The sequence below is a fragment of the Palaemon carinicauda genome, unplaced genomic scaffold, assembly GCF_036898095.1.
Source record: "Palaemon carinicauda isolate YSFRI2023 unplaced genomic scaffold, ASM3689809v2 scaffold21, whole genome shotgun sequence".
NCBI lineage: Eukaryota > Metazoa > Arthropoda > Malacostraca > Decapoda > Palaemonidae > Palaemon > Palaemon carinicauda.
In genome coordinates, this window is record NW_027169701.1 from 560,930 (window position 1) to 581,039 (window position 20,110).

Here is a 20,110-nt window from a genome sequence, read left to right on the forward strand (position 1 = left end):
CATTGGTATTATAGAAAAATGCAATATAGAATTAAAATAAAATGATAAAAATATGAATTATAAGGATAGACCTTGTGCGTGTGTAGTGAGTATATGGTTTGCTGTAATTAATTTAGAAGCAATTTCATAGAATTAGGGAATATAGAAACACTAACTAGATATGTTTCCCGGTATATTAGACAGGCCCTTGAAATTAGAAGTAAAAGTATGTAAGCTGAGCAGCCTGTGTAGGAGTTATCTAATGATAATGAATTTTATTTACTACACTTCTAGTAGTTTGACCACAAATTACAATCAGTGTGTTGTGGAGAGAGCAACGAGGAACCTGGAACCTAAGCTTTACGTCTCACGTCGAAGTTTATCTCAATTTTATAACTTGATTGAGTAAAATATCAAAACCAAACCAAGCATTGTGTACCTTAATAAAGTATTACCTATGAATTCAAATGTGTTATACTTTAAAGGATACGACACATTAACTGATATGAAATCGAAATCCAAAGTAATTTACAATAGTTTATGATTAAATGATAAAGAAAACGATTAATATGGAGGGAGAGAAAACTTTTGATTGGGGGACTAAATTATATTTGCTTCATATTAGAGTTTCTCCATTACATTATATGGGTCTCCTAACTACTTTTACACGTCAATGATTGCGAAAATATTATGATTTTTAGATTTTTTTTATCGTTAAAAAATAATTTGAACAACACTGCAAATACTCAAACCAAAGCAGTCACAGTAGACTTTACCTTACCTAACGTAGATGACAGGTCGGTAATATTGTAGTGTATTACAAGGCAATGTAACCTTGGAAAAGCACGATGCTATAAGCCAAAGGGCTCCAACAGGGAAAAATAGCCCAGTGAGGAAAGGAAACAAGGAAATTGATACATTACAAGAGAAGAATACAATAAAAATAAACTATCTTGAGAACAGTAACAGCATTAAATTAAATCTTTCATATATAAAAACTTAAAAACAAAAACAAAAGGAAGGTGAATATGATAGAAAGGCGTACCCCAGTGTACCCTAGAGTAAGAGAACTTTAATCCAAGACGGTGGACGGCCATGGTAATATCCAAAGACAAGAGAACACTGATTTGATTTTGGAAATTTGTTGTGTCCTTCTCTTAGAAGAACTGCTTACCATAGCTAAAGAATATCTTCTGGCCTCCATCTATGTATAAATTTCCAACTATTACATTCCCATTTACAACCTCCATTAAGCTGTGCAGGAACTTTTTTTCTTTGCAGGATTCTTGCTCTTTTCCTATCTGTCCATTAAGGCACAAAAGTTTCATCTTTTCATGTCCCAGAAATTCCATTTGCCTCCGTATAACTTTTATAATTGACCTTTTCTTGATTTACTCTTCTTATTACCTACTCATCAGGTCTTGTGACCTTCGATATTCTTCTGTAAATCACAAATCGGCATAATTTACTTTATTTTTTTTCAAGTTCTTGTTTAATGTCCACATCTCCCACCTATAAGTGCGGACCATACATAGATCATCAGTGCTCTAACTCTTGTCTGAATGTGTCTACTGTTGTTTGTCAATAAGGTCTTCATACTGCTAAGAGCAACTTTTGCTATTTATTCTTTTTTTTTTTATTATTATTACAACTTGCATTGTGTTACTATTTACTGTGCCTAAATATACAAATATATATTTGGTTTATTGTTCCTGGGTCCATGATGATGATACAATTTGGAGGTTCCAGGTTTTTTAATTCTACTACCACCAGTTTTTAATGTTTTTTTTATTCCCAAGTTCTCACTGTCACATTTTACAGTAGACCAAATTATTAAAAAATATTAGAAAGTTTGGCACTAAAGAGGAAAGAGGAGGAACTATTGGAAATAAAGAGCTGGGAATGGTGAGAAGGATTGTTGAAATTTTACAACTGGAAATGAGGGATATTCGAGATCTAAGCAGAATGTAAAGTAGAACTTCAGAAGTTCAAACTTGCAGCAAATGTTTTTATGGTGAACAGGTTGACATAAGTCTTTTTATAGTTTTTACATGAAATATCTTTTAACGTTGTTACTGTTCTTAAAACATATTTCAATTGTTCATTACTTCTCATATAGTTTTTTATTTCCTTTCCTCACTGGGCTATTTTTCACCGTTGGAACCCTTGGGCAAGCACACTGCTTTACCAACTAGGGTTGTAGCTTAGCTAGTACTAATAATCATCATTTCCTCCTACGGTTATTGATGCAAAGAGCCTCAATAAGAATAAAATAATGATAATAATGTAATGTAGAATGGAATGGAGGCCTGCCTGAGATATTACGGCCATGTAATGAGAAGAGAGATGGAAATGATCAAGAAAGCTAAGAACATGCCAATGTTGGGGAGGAGGAGTGTGGAGCATCAGCAGATCAGATGGATGAATGTGGTGAGGTGGGACTGGGGAGAAGATGAAAGGAACAAAAGTAGTTAGATGGAAAAAGTCGACACAAGCGCCCTCACAAGGGTAGCCGTGACAGTAACTTAATGTATATACATAACTCTTTAGACCAATTAGCCTTTAGATATATTAGAAATATAAAATCATTATGTAACAAATTTTAAAAAAGATTTTAAGCATTATCTAGGAGGTACCATAGATTTATCTATGAAATTTGGGCTACATTCATAGCCTGGGGTCTGGGAGGGCCTTCAGTGCCCAAGTTAAACTGAAATAAAACTCAGCAGGTGAACTATGAAGGAAAAGTTAAGAAGTTGAATAGCAGAGCAGATATAAGGAAGAGGAACCCAGAGGTCAAAACATGGATCCATTTAGAAGATAAAGGGATGCTGCATTTACTCGTTTGAGATTGCCTGGGTCTCTATGGCTGCAGCTGTTAGACTATAAGTTATAGCCCACAAGAGTAGTTTGGTTCTTGTCTGCAAGAGGTACTCTTGTCTGATGTCTGATGTGGTCATTGCTTTGCAGGAGGTACTCAGCCAAAGACTACATTATTATTTGGCAGTCTATTTAGGAAGTCCTTGGCAAGCTAAGGCCAGTTAAGAAAGAAAAAAAATTACTTGACCTCAAGTACTATTTTTCTTTTCTTAAATTGCCTGTTTATATATTACATGCCATAAGCAGCAACCCCTATGCAATGTAGGAGGTATACTAACCGCAATAGTCCTGTAGTTAAAACTCACCTTACAAGTTCCCTCTGTGGTAGCAATGGACGACCTTCGAGTTGCAACTCACCAACCAATGAGGCCAATAGCAGGAAAGGACCCACACCACCTATTCGCAACCTCAGAGCCCCGGGGCAATTATCCTACCTGGACAACAGCTACCTGACAACTCCTCAAGGTGTGAATGATCTGTCTCCATCGTCACTACGGCATTGTTATTCCGACAACTCCTACAGGTGTTAACAATCTAACCAACTCATAACTGGCAGTGTTTTCCAAGGTATATTACAAACAAAAATCGTTAATTACATTACTGTATTCACACAGCACGCCCACCTGATCTTAAGATCAACACGCATCATACATACATACATACACACAAACAGCACAAGACTTAATCAGAAACATAATCAGCAATCCATACAGGTGGTTTTCTATTCCTCTGTGGCCGCTGATTTTCTCCCGTTTCTCTTTGAACACTTACTTGTGGTTCCACTGGTTCTTCAGAGACTGAATCATCACTTGACATTTCGCCTGAGCCATCAGATAGGGAAGCTGGAACTATAACTGGTCGCACATCCAACACATGTCTTGGCATTCCATCAACGGAAATGTTGTTTGAAGAGTTCACATGAGTGACAATCCCTTTACGCCATTGAGTAGTACAATGGGCGTTTGGGGGCTTCACCCACACTTCCTCTCCCATCTTGATTAAAAGGGGCTTGTGTTGGCTGGTATCTGTTCCATTGGGGACTACTGAAGGATACCTCCACTCATATCTGTACAGTATACCGAAAGTTGTGGAACAGACGATTCAACTTGTCCAGATCTTGGTGTGCTGTTGTACCAAAATACTGCTTCTATAGGACTAATTCCTCCTCTCTCTGCAATAGCCTTGATGGTCCTATGATGTCTTTCAACTATTCCATTTCCTCCTGGTCGATAAGCAGCCCGAAACACCCTAACAGTGTTCCAATGAGACAACATATCTCCTAAACACTGCGACCTAAATGCTGTACTATTATCCAGTAATAGTTCGTCAACTGGCCCTCTTTCCAAAAAGATGCTATTCAACTCACCAGATATTTCTTGAGCATCTTCTCTCTTTACCTGCCTCCATATTGCAAAACGACCTGGACCACAATCCACCACTGATAAATAGGGTACCTGTCTGTAATGAGTAACATCAATAGCTAGGCGCTGCCAGTTTCTTTCAACACTTAATTCGCCTCCTTTGTGCATCACAGGCGCAGGATCAATGGACTAACAACGATCACAACACTGAACTACCTTCTTCACACATTCTCTGGAAACTTGAGGATCCATCTTTTTAGCTAAATATAGTGTTCTGTCAATTCCCATATGGTGTTTATTATGCAACTGTTATATCAACTACAGCACCTGCACAGAGTTGTGCATCTTCAACTTCACTGCTCACCAACCAATTCTTCTTGACTCTTGTCAAAATATCAGCTTCATTCTTCTCTGAAGGCACCATCTGAACAACGATACTCAAACCAAACTCAGTAATCAATTCCTTCAATGTACCCAAGCGTCTTTTGATTATCATCTCAGCAGCTCCTTTTGTGTGGACACGCTTCTCAGCACAGACTATAAATTTCAACCATGCCCCCACGGTTGCAGAGTCAGTCCTCACCTCTATCGACTCTAAACCCCATCTAATGGCTAAATTTACTCCTTTCAAAACAGCTTCTAGTTCGGCAACATTGATGTGGTTGAAATCGTCCTTTTTTCTAAGCCAAGCAGCATCCTCAGCAATCTTGCCATTTATCTCCAAAACTACACCCATAGCAATTTTGCTGGCATCACACCACACAACACCATGCTTTACACTCTGGACACACCAGTTTCCTCTCACAGGATCATCCAACTTTACTCTCAATTACTTCTTTAACCATCATCATGGACTGTTCACCAACAGGATCCTCCCAACGTGCTCCTGAGGCTCTTCTCTTAATGTAGCTACATGCAATTCTTAACCATCCAGCAATGGGATAATGACCCACTAATGTACCACAAACTGAAAACAATTCCCTCCTTGTAAGCATATCTGCAACTTTAGGCACCTTATTACCTCTCTGGAACATCAACTCTCCTCCAACTCTTTGCAGTTGCAATCCTAAAGCAGCACCTCCATTGAGTGACTCAGGGAGCTTTGTTATCAACCCAAAGGTATTCAAATGTCTAATCACCTCATCAGCAGAAGCTATCGATTCATTCACAAGAATGTCATCTATATATGAACTGGTTGCTCTCTCTATTTTTTTCATCCTTACTTAATATAGTCTTTAGTCCCATCCATCCATATACCAAGGCACTTCCCCCAATTTTGGGGGGTAGCCGACATCAATAAGAAACAAAACAAAAAAGGGGACCTCTACTCTCTACGTTCCTCCAGCCTAACCAGGGACTCAGCCGAGTTCAGCTGGTACTGCTAGGGTGACACAGCCCAACCTACCACATTTTCCACCACAGATGAAGCTTCATACTGCTGAGTCCCCTACTGCTGCTACCTCCGCGGTCATCTAAGGCACCGGAGGAAGCAGCAGGGCCTACCGAAACTGCGTCACAATCGCTCGCCATTCATTCCTATTTCTAGCACGCTCTCTTGCCTCTCTCACATCTATCCTCCTATCACCCAGAGCTTTCTTCACACCATCCATCCACCCAAACCTTGGCCTTTAGTATCCTAGACATAATCTGTGGTGCAGAGTTCAACCCGAATCCCAATCTTGTAAGGCAAAAAGTCTGTCTCTTATAGTTCACCAGTTGATATGGCCACAATTTTTCGTCAACGCTCAACTGTAAGTAGGCCGACTTCAAATCCACAACAGACACATTCTCACCTGTCTGTCGTCATTTCCGCAGTGTCTCACTGCATACATCAGTCACATCATCACCAGTGTGACACTTGACATTCACATTAAGTTCCCGAAAATCAAGCACTGGTCTCACCTTGTTCTTTGTTGGCTGTTCCACTGCCATTAGAGGAATGATACCAACGTCAACCTTTTCTTTCCATGGAACTAAAATACCTTTGGCAATCCACCTGTCCACTTCCTTCTCAAACTCTTCCTTCTTCCAACCATCAAGCTTTTTATCATAATAGCTTACTTTATTCTTCAGTGTCACAGTTTCATTATTTTCCCAAAACCACCTGACTGTCCATTTCTGTCCATCAAACCTAGCATGAAAGTCTGGATCTTCAATTACAACTGTTGAACTATTTTTATCCCTCTCACCACAAAGTCTACGCTTAATTTCTTGACCAACTGAAGCAACACCAAAAGCACCAAAACATACCTTTCCTTGGGTCACTGTGACACCTCCCAATTGGTCAATAACATCAACTCCTAACACCACATCAACGCCATTAACCAGTTGATTCGACACTACAGCCCTCACTGTCACACATTTACCGTTCACACCCAGCTCCACACAATCTGCAACTTTACACTTAATATGACTCCCATCAAAAGCACTGATGTACACTTCTCCTTTACAGCGAGGCACAAATTTAGAGTGTACCACAGATGTAGAGCAGCCAGTATCTACAAGACCCTTTGCAGTCAAATTACCAATCCAAACATCAATTATAGGCAATGTATCAAGGTGCACCTTTTTATCATCAAAAGGGCGGCTACAGGCGCAGTAGTCACCCCTTGCTCGTTTTCCGCAACCTGTTCCTGACAACGACTGGCCATATGACCAATTTTATTACACCTAAAACACCTCACCTGTGTCTCTTTACAGTCTTTTATCATATGAGGGCCACCACATCGGAAACACTGACCCCTAAACTGGAAAGGCCTACCCGTATTCTCATGTTTTGCACCAACTCCTTCTCCACCCTTTCTGACAGTTACAGCTACCACACCATCTTGCTGTTTAGATGACAAAATCCTAGCATGGCTAATCAATTCACTCATTGCCATTGTCATCACATTTGGCAATTGCTGTAAAGCAACACTAATATTATCTGGAAAACCATTAACCCCTTTACCCCCGGGGTATTTGGAAATTTCCAACCCTTAACCCCCAGGGGGTTATTTTTTTCCCAGCACATTTTGCAGTATATTCTTTTTTGAATTGCTCTAACAGCCTTAATTTTTGTCATAGAGAGGTCAGGTTGGTCTCAAATTTTTATGGCATTTTTTTGCAAGGACGTACCGGTACGTCCATGGGGGTAAAGGGATGGCTTTTGTGAAACGTACCAGTACGTCCTTTGGGGGTAAAAGGGTTAACAAACGTTAGTTTTACAACATTTTCTAAACCAACCTTATCAAACTTAGCTAAACCCGCCAGCCTCCTAATCTCATTAGCATACACATCAACTGGTTCTCCCGTCCACTTCAATTGAACAAGTTTTCCAAAAGCAGAGAACGGATCATCAGAAAAGGCTACTTTCAATTTTTCTTGGATTTTTGCCGCACATTCTTGGTCTTCATCACCCATCTCCATAGAAAGTGCTAGAGCATCACCCTCCAGATACAAAGGAATAAAACTGGCTAAGTCAACTATTTTCTGTAGCTTAGCCACTAAGGTCACCTTCTTCAACCATGACACAATGTCTCCTTCGCCGGTGAATGGCTTAACCCTTTTACCCCCAAAGGACGTACTGGTACGTTTCACAAAAGCCATCCCTTTACCCCCATGGACGTACCGGTACGTCCTTGCAAAAAAATGCTATAAAAATTTGTTTTTCATATTTTTTGATAATTTTTTGAGAAAATTCAGGCATTTTCCAAGAGAATGAGACCAACCTGACCTCTCTATGACAAAAATTAAGGTTGTTAGAGCAATTTAAAAAAAAATATACTGCAAAATGAGCTGGGAAAAAAATAACCCCCGGGGGTTAAGGGTTGGAAATTTCCAGATACCCCGGGGGTAAAAGGGTTAATCATGTCCATTGTAATCTTAGATGCCATACTTTCTTGGAATAGGCCAAAGATATAGCTTGTAGTTAAAACTCACCTTACAAGTTCCCTCTGTGGTAGCATGGACGACCTTCGAGTTGCAACTCACCAACCAATGAGGCCAACAGCAGGAAAGGACCCACACCACCTATTCGCAACCTCAGAGCCCCGGGGCAATTACCCTACCTGGACAACAGCTACCTGACAACTCCTCAAGGTGTGAACGATCTGTCTCCCTCATCACTACACTGTTTTTCCGACAATTCCTACGGGTGTAAACAATCTAACCAACTCATAACTGTGGCATCGTTTTCCAAGGTATATTACAAACAAAAATCGTTAATTACATTAATCACACAACAAGTCCCTTACAGCACCTTCAACAATGATGTGTTTTCCCTTGATGGCAGTAGACTCTGATGAAGATATTGCATCACTAAATTCTTATAATAAGTTAGTTAAATAAAAGGACCGTAAATATTAATCTGTAGTGTGGCTTGGCCCCGCAACTGGGCCCCCTTCATCATCGGATTCCATCTTTTCGGGGATATCCGAAAAGAAATCGCAGCGGTTCCATCGTTTTGAGGATTCAAGGTTGAATCCCTTGTCGTGTTTCTTGTGGTCCTGAAAAAACAACGGCATGAAATGCTTACAAATTCAACTCAACACGTAACTGTTAATGATTCCCTAACGTCAAGTTTCAAATGTAGTGCTGTGAAATATAAAATTAACAAAACAACAATATTTATAGCATGGAAGGAATTATCAAAATTTTGAAACAAGTCTTAATAAAATATTAACTCATGGCTGCCAAACTAAAAAGCACTGTATTACAAACCCACCATAATTCTATAAACCAAGTTCTTTATATTCCCAAATGTTAAACTATTAAAACTTCAAAAGTTCAAAGTGGGAGCAAATGTTTTTATGTTGACCAGGCTGACATGAGTCTTTTTATAGTTTATATATAACATATCTGTTTTTGACGTTGTTAATGGTTTCTACATGACATATCTGTTTTGACATTGTTACTGTTTTTAGAATGATTTACTGTTAATTTGTTCTCATCATCGATTTATTTCCTTATTTCCTTTCCTCACTGGGCTATTTTTCCCTATTGGAGCCCTTGGGCTTATAGCCTCTTGCTATTCCAACTAGAGTTGTAGCTTGGCTAGTAATAATAATAATAATAATAATAATAATAATAATAATAATAATAATGTAAAAAAGCATCCAGCATTGCAAGCATATTCCAATCCTAAAGCCACAATCCTCCAATAATTTTTATATGACATACTGCTGCTGCCTCCGATGCCTTAGATGACCGCGGAGGTAGCAGCAGTAGGGGATTCAGCATTATGAAGCTTCATCTGTGGTGGATAATGTGGGAGGGTGGGCTGTGGCACCCTAGCAGTACCAGCTGAACTCGGTTGAGTCCCTTGTTAGGCTGGGAGGAACGTAGAGAGTAGAGGTCCCCTTTTTGTTTTTGTTTCTTTGTTGATGTCGGCTACCCCCCAAAATTAGGGGAAGTGCCTTAGTATATGTATGTATGTATGTATATTGTATATTGTACAGTACTAGAGAAACATATATATATATATATATATATATATATATATATATATATATATATATATATATATATATATATTTGACCAAGGAAAAATGCTGGCTGATAGCTATAGTTTGCACAAAGACATGACAACAAAGGTACACCATCACTTAGGACGGGGAAGCATCTACAATCAAAGTAAAGGTTACTGGTTACTTTGAACCACAAGATGCCAGTTATTATTATTATTACTAGCTAGGCTATAACCCTAGTTGGAAAAGCAAGATGCTATAAGCCAAAAGGACTCCAACAGGGAAAAATAGCCCGGCGAGGAAAGGAAATAAATAAACAAACAACCTGAGAAATAATGAACAATTGAAATAAAATATTTTTAAAACAGTAATAACATTTAAAAAGATATTTCATATACAAACTATAAAAAAAAACTTAAGTCAGCCTGTTCAAAATAAAAAGATTTGCAGCAAGTTTGAACGTTTGAAGTTCTCCCGAAAATGTATGCAAGAGCCCTAGTAACCTTCCTATGAAAATGAAAAATATGAAAAGGCAAGAGAAGACTGTTCTATGACAGAATTTCAGCTTGATTTTACTAGTTCCATTGCTATGTTTATAGTACAAGTGTGGCGAGAAGACACTACAGTAATAATGTAAGTGAACATTCAGATTACTAAAACGTAAGACTGGCATTCAGACTTTATAATACACAGTTGGTAAAAGAATCAATGAAGAACACTTCCTAATAATAAATGGAGAGCTAGAGAACCTACTTATAGGGTTGGCAATGAGGTTTGAGAAAGGATGAATTGATTTTTTTTATTAAATCACGTCACCCAGAGGGATACCACTTACAAGTGGCGCACACTGCACGATAATAGAGATTCTCTGAAACATCTCTTCTCAGGATTAGATTGGATTTATGAATTTAGTTTATATAGTCGAGTGTTGGGGCTTGTGAGACCCTTTGTTACCCAAATGCAACTGGGGAAAAACCCTTCAGTTATTATTATCATTTCTAGCAAAGCTACAACCACAGTTGGAAAAGCAGAATGCTTGCAAGCCCAAGGCCTTCAACAGGGAAAATAACAAGAAAGAAAGGAAATAAGGAAATAAACTATATAAGAGAAGTAATGAATAAGAAATATTTTCTTAAAATCAGTAGCAACGTTAAAATATATCTGTCATTTATAAACTCTGAAGAAAAACTTGTTAATCTCTTCATCATAAAAATCTTCGCTGTAAGTTTGAACTTCTGAAGTTCACAGAATCACCTGCCAGATTAGAAAGTTCATTCCACAATCTGGTAATACCTGGAATGAAATTTCTAGAATACTGTGTAGTGTTAACCCTTTTGATGAACAATTAGAATTACTATGAGATACAAGTTTGAAGAGTTGGAAGACCCAGGCCTACTTGGCTGAGGGTTATGAAACGTGAAGTAGGAGATGATGAAAGGAGAAGTATTGATTAAAAGCTCAAGATAGAGACGACTGGCAAAATCCAACCGAGGCCCTTTGCGTTAATAGGGAGGAAGATATACATCCATATTTTCAGATAGATAGCCAGATTTCAGTAAGAAAAATAGCTATATATTCGGGATGAAACACCATTAGGTTTCAGGATGAAAAACCGCCTATCTTGGGATAATAAATAGCCAAATGAAGCTTCATCTGTGGTGGATAATGTGGGAGGGTGGGCTGTGACACCCTAGCAGTACCAGCTGAACTCGGTTGAGTCCCTTGTTAGGCTGGGAGGAACGTAGAGAGTAGAGGTCCCCTTTTTGTTTTTGTTTCTTTGTTGATGTCGGCTACTCCCCAAAATTGGGGGAAGTGCCTTTGGTATATGTATGTATATGTATGTACTTTTTGGGGGTAGCCGACATCAACAAGAAACAAAACAAAAAAGGGGACCTCTACTCTCTACGTTCCTCCAGCCCAACCAGGGACTCAGCCGAGTTCAGCTGGTACTGCTAGGGTGCCACAGCCCAACCTCCCACATTTCCACCACAGATGAAGCTTCATACTGCTGAGTCCCCTACTGCTGCTAGGGGAAGTGCCATGGTATATGTACGTATGTATTCAGGATGAAACACCATTGGGTTTCAGGATGAAAAACCTCCTATTTTGGGATAATAAATAGCCAAATCTCAAGATGTTATGTAGCCAAAATGTTATTTTCATTAGTAAAATAAATTTTTGAATATACTTACCCGATAATCATGTAGCTGTCAACTCTGTTGCCGACAGAAATCTACGGTCGGGATACGCCAGCGATCGCTATACAGGTGGGGGTGAACACAACAGCGCCATCTGTGGTCAGGTACTCCAGTACTTCTTGTCAACACCACCTCAATTTTTTCCTCGGTCCACTGGTTCTCTATGGGGAGGAAGGGTGGGTCAATTAAATCATGATTATCGGGTAAGTATATTCAAAAATTTATTTTACTAATGAAAATAACATTTTTCAATATTAATCTTACCCGATAATCATGTAGCTGATTCACACCCAGGGTGGTGGGTGGAGACCAGCATACATGTTAACAAAGAAGCTAAGTATCCCGTATTTTATTTTATTAGTTATTCAAAAATAACATAAAATAAATAAGTACCTGGTAAGGAAGACGACTTGAACCATTACTCTGCCTTTATTAAGTACGTCTTCCTTACTGAGCGTAGCGGTCCTCTTAGGATGCTGAACGACTCTTAGGTGCTGAAGTATAAAGGGCTGCAACCCATACTAAAGGACCTCATCACAACCTTTAACCTCGGCGCTTCTCAAGAAAGAATTGACCACCCGCCAAATCAACAAGGATGTGGAAGGCTTCTTAGCCGACCGTACAACCCATAAAAAGTATTCAAGAGAAAGGTTAAAAAGGTTATGGGATTATGGGAATGTAGTGGCTGAGCCCCCGCCTACTACTGCATTCATTGCTACGAATGGTCCCAGGGTGTAGCAGTTCTCGTAAAGAGACTGGACATCTTTGAGATAGAATGATGCGAACACTGACTTGCTTCTCCAATAGGTTGCATCCATAACACTCTGCAGAGAACGGTTCTGTTTGAAGGCCACTGAAGTAGCCACAGCTCTCACTTCATGTGTCCTTACCTTCAGCAAAGCAAGGTCTTCTTCCTTCAGATGAGAATGTGCTTCCCTAATCAGGAGCCTGAATAGGTAAGAAACTGAGTTCTTAGACCTTGGAAGAGAAGGCTTCTTGATAGCACACCATAAGGCTTCTGATTGTCCTCGTAAAGGTTATGACCTTTTTAGATAGTACCTAAGAGCTCTAACTGGGCAAAGTACTCTCTCCAGTTCGTCCCCCACCAAGTTGGACAGGCTTGGGATCTCGAACGACTTAGGCCAAGGACGTGAAGGAAGCTCGTTTTAGCAAAAAACCGAGCTGCAAGGAACATGTAGCCGTTTCAGATGTGAAAACTATGTTCCTGCTGAAGGCGTGGATCTCACTTACTCTTTTAGCTGTTGTCAAGCACACGAGGAAAAGAGTTTTTAATGTGAGGTCCTTAAAAGAGGCTGATTGGAGAGGTTCAAATCTTGATGACATAGGGAACCTTAGGACCACGTCTAGATTCCAGCCTGGAGTGGACAACCGACGTTCCTTTGAGGTCTCAAAAGACCTAAGGAGGTCCTGTAGATCTTTGTTGGTGGAAAGATCCAAGCCTCTGTGGCGGAAAACCGCTGCCAACATACTTCTGTAACCCTTAATCGTAGGAGCTGAAAGGGATCTTACGTTCCTTAGATGTAACAGGAAGTCAGCAATCTGGGTTACAGTGGTACTGGTTGAGGAAACTGCATTGGCCTTGTACCAGCTTCGGAAGACTTCCCCTTTAGACTGATAGACTCTGAGAGTGGATGTCCTCCTTGCTCTGGCAATCGCTCTGGCTGCCTCCTTCGAAAAGCCCCTAGCTCTTGAGAGTCTTTCGAAAGTCTGAAGGCAGTCAGACGAAGAGCGTGGAGGTTTGGGTGTACCTTCTTTACGTGAGGTAGACGTAGAAGGTCCACTCCTAGAGGAAGAGTCCTGGGAATGTCGACCAGCCATTGCAGTACCTCTATGAACCATTCTCTCGCGGGCCAGAGCGGAGCCAACCAACGTCAGCCGTGTCCCTTTGCGAGAGGCGAACTTCTGAAGTACCCTGTTGACAATCTTGAACGGCGGGAATGCATACAGGTCGAGATGGGACCAATCCAGCAGAAAAGCATCCACGTGAACTGCTGCTGGGTCTGGAATCGGAGAACAATACAACGGGAGCCTCTAGGTTATCGAGGTAGCGAACAGATCTATGGTTGGCTGACCCCACAGGGCCCAAAGTCTGCTGCAAACATTCTTGTGAAGGGTCCACTCTGTGGGGATGACCTGACCCTTCCGGCTAAGGCGATCTGCCATGACATTCATATCGCCCTGAATGAACCTCGTTACCAGCGTGAGCTTTCGATCTTTTGACCAGATGAGGAGGTCCCTTGCCATCTAGAACAACTTCCACGAATGAGTCCCTCCCTGCTTGGAGATGTAAGCCAAGGCTGTGGTGTTGTCAGAGTCCACCTCCACCACCTTGTTAAGCTGGAGGGACTTGAAGTTTATCAAGGCCAGATGAACCGCCAACAGCTCCTTGCAATAGATGTGAAGTGTCCTTAGCTCCTGATTCCATGTTCCCGAGCATTCCTGTCCGTCCAAAGTCGCACCCCAGCCCGTGTCTGATGCGTCAGAGAAGAGACGGCGGTCGGGTTTCTGAACAGCCAAAGGTAGACTTCCTTGAGAAGAAAGCTGTTCTTTCACCACGTGAGAGTAGACCTCCTCTCTTCGGAAACAGGAACCGAGACCGTCTCTAGCGTCATGTCCTTTATCCAGTGAGCCGCTAGATGATACTGAAGGGGGCGGAGGTGGCGTCTCCCTAACTCGATGAACAGGGCCAGCGATGAAAGTGTCCCTGTTAGACTCATCCACTACCTGACTGAGCATCGGTTCCTTCTCAGCATGCTCTGGATGCATTCTAGGGCTTAGTAGATCCTTGGGGCCGACGGAAAAGCCCGAAAAGCTCGACTCTGAAGATCCATACCCAGGTAGACAATGGTCTGGGATGGGACGAGCTGGGACTCCTCAAAATTGACCAGGAGGCCCAGTTCCTTGGTCAGATCCATAGTCCATCTGAGAATCTCCAGACAGCGACGACTTGTGGGAGCTCTTAAAAGCCAGTCGTCTGACGGAGCCGGACACAAGATCATGGTACTGCTGCACAGTCTGTGAACTGTCAACCATGGGGAAGCGAGGAAGTACAGCGACAACCCGAAGCTGTCTAGACTGTCTGGGTCGTACAGACAACTCCTTATCGGGTTGCTGAGGTTGCCGCACTGCGTCACAACAAGTCACTTCTGCTGGTTGTTGAACGTCTTCCCAGTGACACACTGACTCCGTAAACAAAAAATCCTCTAACAAGGACTAAGCTTGGACTGCATGTCTTGCAACAAAGCTCAAGGTCTATGGGAGCAGGTGTGGACGGGGTTAGCGACTGAAGTGGAACCATTACCCTCCCTGGAAGCATGTTATGCTTAAATAAAAGTCCATAGGAGGCTAAGCAGCTAAAGGCTCCTCTCCAAATGACAGAGTCCTCAAGGGAATATCAGAAGGAGGGAGAATAGCACTTTCTCATCTACAGGAACCATATCCGAGAAAAGCTAAGTTCTCTCAGTGAGGGTTTCACTGGTGCAAAAGCAGCAGACTAGAAGGCAACGTTATGAAACTGCTTGACAGTCTAGTGAGTTGGCAACAACCAAAGATGTGTGACTGAGGAGCATGCGGTAAGGTATGCAGAGCATGCTGTATGCAGAGCATGCTGTATGTAGAGCATGCTGTAAGGTAAGCAGAGCATGTTGCATGGCGTGCGGCTTATGCTGCATGGGATGAGGCACATGCTGCATGGGATGAGGCTCATGCTGCATGGTATGAGGCTCATGCTGCGTTGAGGAGGATGCCGCATAGTATGAGGCTCCTGCCTCATGGGTTGAGGCGGTTGCCGCATTGCATGAGGCTCCTGCCTCATGGTTTGAGGAGGATGCCGCATAGCATGAGGCTCCTCATAGCATGAGGCTCCTCATAGCATGAGGCTCCTGCCTCATGGGTTGAGGAGGATGCCGCATAGCATGAGGCTCCTGCCTCATGGGTTGAGGAGGATGCCGCATAGCATGAGGCTCCTGCCTCATGGGTAGAGGAGGTTGCCGCATAGCATGAGGCTCCTGCCTCATGGGTTGAGGAGGATGCCGCATAGCATGAGGCTCCTCATAGCATGAGGCTCCTGCCTCATGGGTTGAGGAGGATGCCGCATAGCATGAGGCTCCTGCCTCATGGGTTGAGGAGGATGCCGCATAGCATGAGGCTCCTGCCTCATGGGTTGAGGAGGATGCCGCATAGCATGAGGCTCCTGCCTCATGGGTAGAGGAGGTTGCCGCATAGCATGAGGCTCCTGCCTCATGGGTTGAGGAGGATGCCGCATAGCATGAGGCTCCTCATAGCATGAGGCTCCTGCCTCATGGGTTGAGGAGGATGCCGCATAGCATGAGGCTCCTGCCTCATGGGTTGAGGAGGATGCCGCATAGCATGAGGCTCCTGCCTCATGGTTTGAGGAGGATGCCGCATAGCATGAGGCTCCTCATAGCATGAGGCTCCTGCCTCATGGTTAGAGGAGGTTGCCGCATAGCATGAGGTTCCTGCCTCAAGAGTTGCGTCTGCCTCAAGGGTTGAGGAGGTAGCTGCGCAGAGAGAGGCTCTTGCCTCGAGTTGAGGCGGTTGCCGCATAGCATGAGGCTGCTGCCTCAAGGATGGTGGAGGTTGCCGCAACGCATGAGGCTGCTGCCTCAAGGATGGAGGAGGTTGCCTCAACGCATGAGGCTCCTGCCTCATGGTTAGAGGAAGTTGCTGCAAAGCATGAGGCTCCTGCCTCAAGGGTTGAGGAGGTTGCCGCATAGCAAGAGGCTCCTGCCTCAAGGAAAGTGGAGGTTGCTGCATAGCGCTGGTACCTGGCAACTCCCAATGCGGCAGCTCACGCATGGAGGCAGGAGGAGCCTCAACATCATACGTCTGGCAGGGTGGACTGCGCAGAGGTGGAGGAGCGCTCGCAGGAGGAGGTGTGCTAACCTTCTCTGCCTGAAACTCCTGCATCAACACCACAAGCTGAGACTGCATTGTCTGCAGCATAGACCACTAGAGTCTATGAAAGACAACAACAAATGGAGCTACTGTCCGTTGAGACTGAGGGTCTAAAACAGCTGGTGCGGCAACAGACGGAGTTATTGCCTGTTGCGGTACCACCTTGCCTCTCTGGGAGGTGTGCAGTTGTCGTACTGCAGCAAGTCCGAACTGACCCAGTGCTAATGGCTACGCCTAGGAGTTGGACTTGCGCGGAAGGGACCGACTTGCACTTAAAAGCTGCAAGATTTGGTCCATGGTTTCTGCGAGAAACCTCTTCCGCAGACGAGGAATAAATGGGCTCTCTCGTCTTTGTGTGGGTGGGGTGATCACGTCGGCTACGTGAGTTGGTTACACCCGAAACCACGGAGGGAAACGTCTGTTCGTCGATCAAGGCCTGATGAACCCATAAGTCCTTCGACGTTACTTCTCCCCTGGGCTTGGGAGCTTGTAAGAGGTCCCAGACTAGGCGAACAACTGGCACGAACAGACGAACCCTCGAACGCAACACTGTAACACTTTGCGCTTATCACTTTATCACTTTTGATTTTCTGTTTGCACTTATTTCACTGAACTCGAAACTTTAAGTGGTTTGTACCTGAAACACGCAATTCTATCCTTCATTAAAAGTTAGTAATTGCGAAAACAGTATTACAATGTAACAGAAAAACATAATGAAAGATAAATAATTCAGTGGCTGGAAAAGAGACTAAACACTAGATCAAATAAACTACGTTTAAAATCTCTCACCGCAAAAAGCCTGGGAACAAGAATAAAACTCTAGAAACGTTTACCTTCTTCCCCTAAAGAGACTAGGGAGAAGAGCAAAAACGATAACAACGTTACCCGCTTGAACGAAACGTTTACCCTCCTCTCTCTCCCTCCGTCTCTATCTCTCTCTCCCTCTCTTTTGACTTAGAACCTGAGAGATGAGCCCAATTATATATATCGTTAAAACATATTATTGTTAAAGGAAAAAAACTGAAAGATTTCCCAAATAAAAAGTTCCTTTATTAGAATTAAAACCATTTAAGCTAAGAAAGAATGAACAAAACGCTAGAATCGGTTTACTCTTACTGCAACGTGAAACCGTTAATACTCTCTCTCTATCGTAACGATAGAGCGCAAGTTGAACGTTCTGAACGTCAACAACTGCAGAGACAAAACAAAACGTTAGTTCAACTTTGAAAACAGTACGAGACTATCAAAGAAATTCTTTCAAAAACATTAAAATAGCATAAAATGTTAACAGGTAAAAACGAAATGACGGGCTCAATGTTTATAATAAAAGGAAGTTAATCGAAGAGGCCTATAAAAGGCGGAGAGATATAAAATAAATCTATAACTTTGTTAAGCAAAATTAAGAAAGAGAGTCTATACTCTCTTCGACACCAACCCTTCCGACTAAGGGAAGGGTCGGCCATTTAAAAGTGAAAGAGAGTTCATACTCTCTTCGTCACCAAAATTAAATCAAATTAATTCCAAAAAACTTGCTAAGCTAATGATAAAGCTTCCTGAATAGCGAAGGCTAAACTCTAGAGCAAATACATCACCAAATCGTGAACAATAACTCCAGAATCAACAGCGTATCCATGTAGGTCTAGCCGGAGGCACGACAGAGGAAAAATTGAGGTGGTGTTGACAAGAAGTACTGGAGTACCTGACCACAGATGGCGCTGTTGTGTTCACCCCCACCTGTATAGCGATCGCTGGCGTATCCCGACCGTAGATTTCTGTCGGCAACAGAGTTGACAGCTACATGATTATCGGGTAAGATTAATATTGAAAATTTTAGAGTAATATAACAAATTTGTCGGAGGGTTTGTATCTATGCCGGAACAAAATTAATTTCAGAAGACAAACAGCCAGGTTTCAGAATAAATAGCCATATTTCAGGATAGTTTGCCAAACTTAAAACAGACAGATATCTGAAACTATGATGATTACTTAAAAAATTATCGTTACCTTCAATGTACCATCCACTTCGACATCTTACAGGTAACTAATGTTCCAAATCGTATCACGTCATCCACGGCACAGGAAGCCAAAAAGATGACGTCATGAGACCGATATATTCTCAACACCGAATCTCTTGTGCTGCCCAACAATACCGACAAATCTATGAGCGTAGAGGTGCACAGCTCTGAGGGGAGAAAAAGCAAATAAGTTTACATTAAAAGTAATCTTATGTCCCAAGAATTTACTCCAATGAAATTAAACTTATAAACATAATCTTAACCCTTTTACCCCCAAAGGACGTACTGGTACGTTTCACAAAACTCATCCCTTTACCCCCATGGACGTACCGGTACGTCCTTGCAAAAAAATGCTATAAAAATTTTTTTTTTTCATATTTTTGATAATTTTTTGAGAAAATTCAGGCATTTTCCAAGAGAATGAGACCAACCTGACCTCTCTGTGACAAAAATTAAGGCTGTTAGAGCAATTCAAAAAATATATACTGCAAAATGTGCTGGGAAAAAAATAACCCCTAGGGGTTAAGGGTTGGAAATTTCCAAATAGCCTGGGGGTAAAAGGGTTAACAAAATAATCTGTATTTCCATATTCATAGACATAAAGAGGTTTCATAATTCAAATTTTTTTCTTATAAGATAAGCTATTACATCTTCAAGTTGCAAGATGAGTTATGAGTGCTCTTAACCATCTGCTTAATGTCTAAATACACTGGATTGAAAAATTATCGGTGCCAATTTGCATGAAATATTTTGGACCACAGTACGAAAGTCACTGAAATATAAGTGTCTGACATCCCAAACTTTGCTAGGTCTAATGTCGAGGGGTGCCCATAAAACGACTACTGCTAATATCCCCTTACTAACATACAGTATATGGTAGTGTTTCAACAATGACTTCGAGTACTGACTGTGATGTTTCCATCACACCAGACAGACATATATGCACCTGTTATCCGACATTAACTTTTAGTTTCAGTATACAGTAACTACATTCGGTCCTTCCGAAGCACCCACAGCCAGGCATACTAACCCTTCCCTCCCACGACACCTGCACTTAAATGAATTCTTTCAGTACACATCAAATCCCTTAGCACCAATACTTTTACGATCCAGTGTACCTATATAGGCCAAAAGGGTCCAACATGGAGAAATAGCCCAGTGGTGAAAGAAAATTAAGAAATAAATAAAACTACTGCTTTTCCAACTAGGGATATAGTTTAGCTTGTAATAATAATAATAATAACAATAATAAAATATATACTGTATTCACAATAATATTTCAGGTCTAAAAT

At 41.9% G+C, this 20,110-nt stretch overlaps 2 protein-coding genes across 2 annotated transcripts in view; both read right to left on the bottom strand.

The window, feature by feature from the left end:
- Positions 1 to 19,870, bottom strand: part of LOC137636007 (uncharacterized) — a 58,753-nt gene extending 38,883 nt beyond the window's left edge. The window contains exons 1-2 of the mRNA XM_068368455.1: positions 19,765 to 19,870; positions 18,808 to 18,985 (exon numbers count right to left, since the gene is read on the bottom strand). The gene's annotated coding sequence lies outside the window, so the exon portion shown is untranslated. The remainder of the gene's footprint in view (positions 1 to 18,807; positions 18,986 to 19,764) is intronic.
- LOC137636005 (uncharacterized) lies at positions 3,900 to 4,388 on the bottom strand. The gene has a single exon (XM_068368454.1). It carries the CDS (start codon positions 4,386 to 4,388, stop codon positions 3,900 to 3,902), a length of 489 nt encoding a protein of 162 aa, XP_068224555.1.
- Positions 19,871 to 20,110: the final 240 nt, after the last annotated feature.

Bases quoted from the DNA above. Each gene is read 5' to 3' on its own strand.
- LOC137636005 (XM_068368454.1), bottom strand. From the start codon at position 4,388: ATGCACAAAGGAGGCGAATTAAGTGTTGAAAGAAACTGGCAGCGCCTA.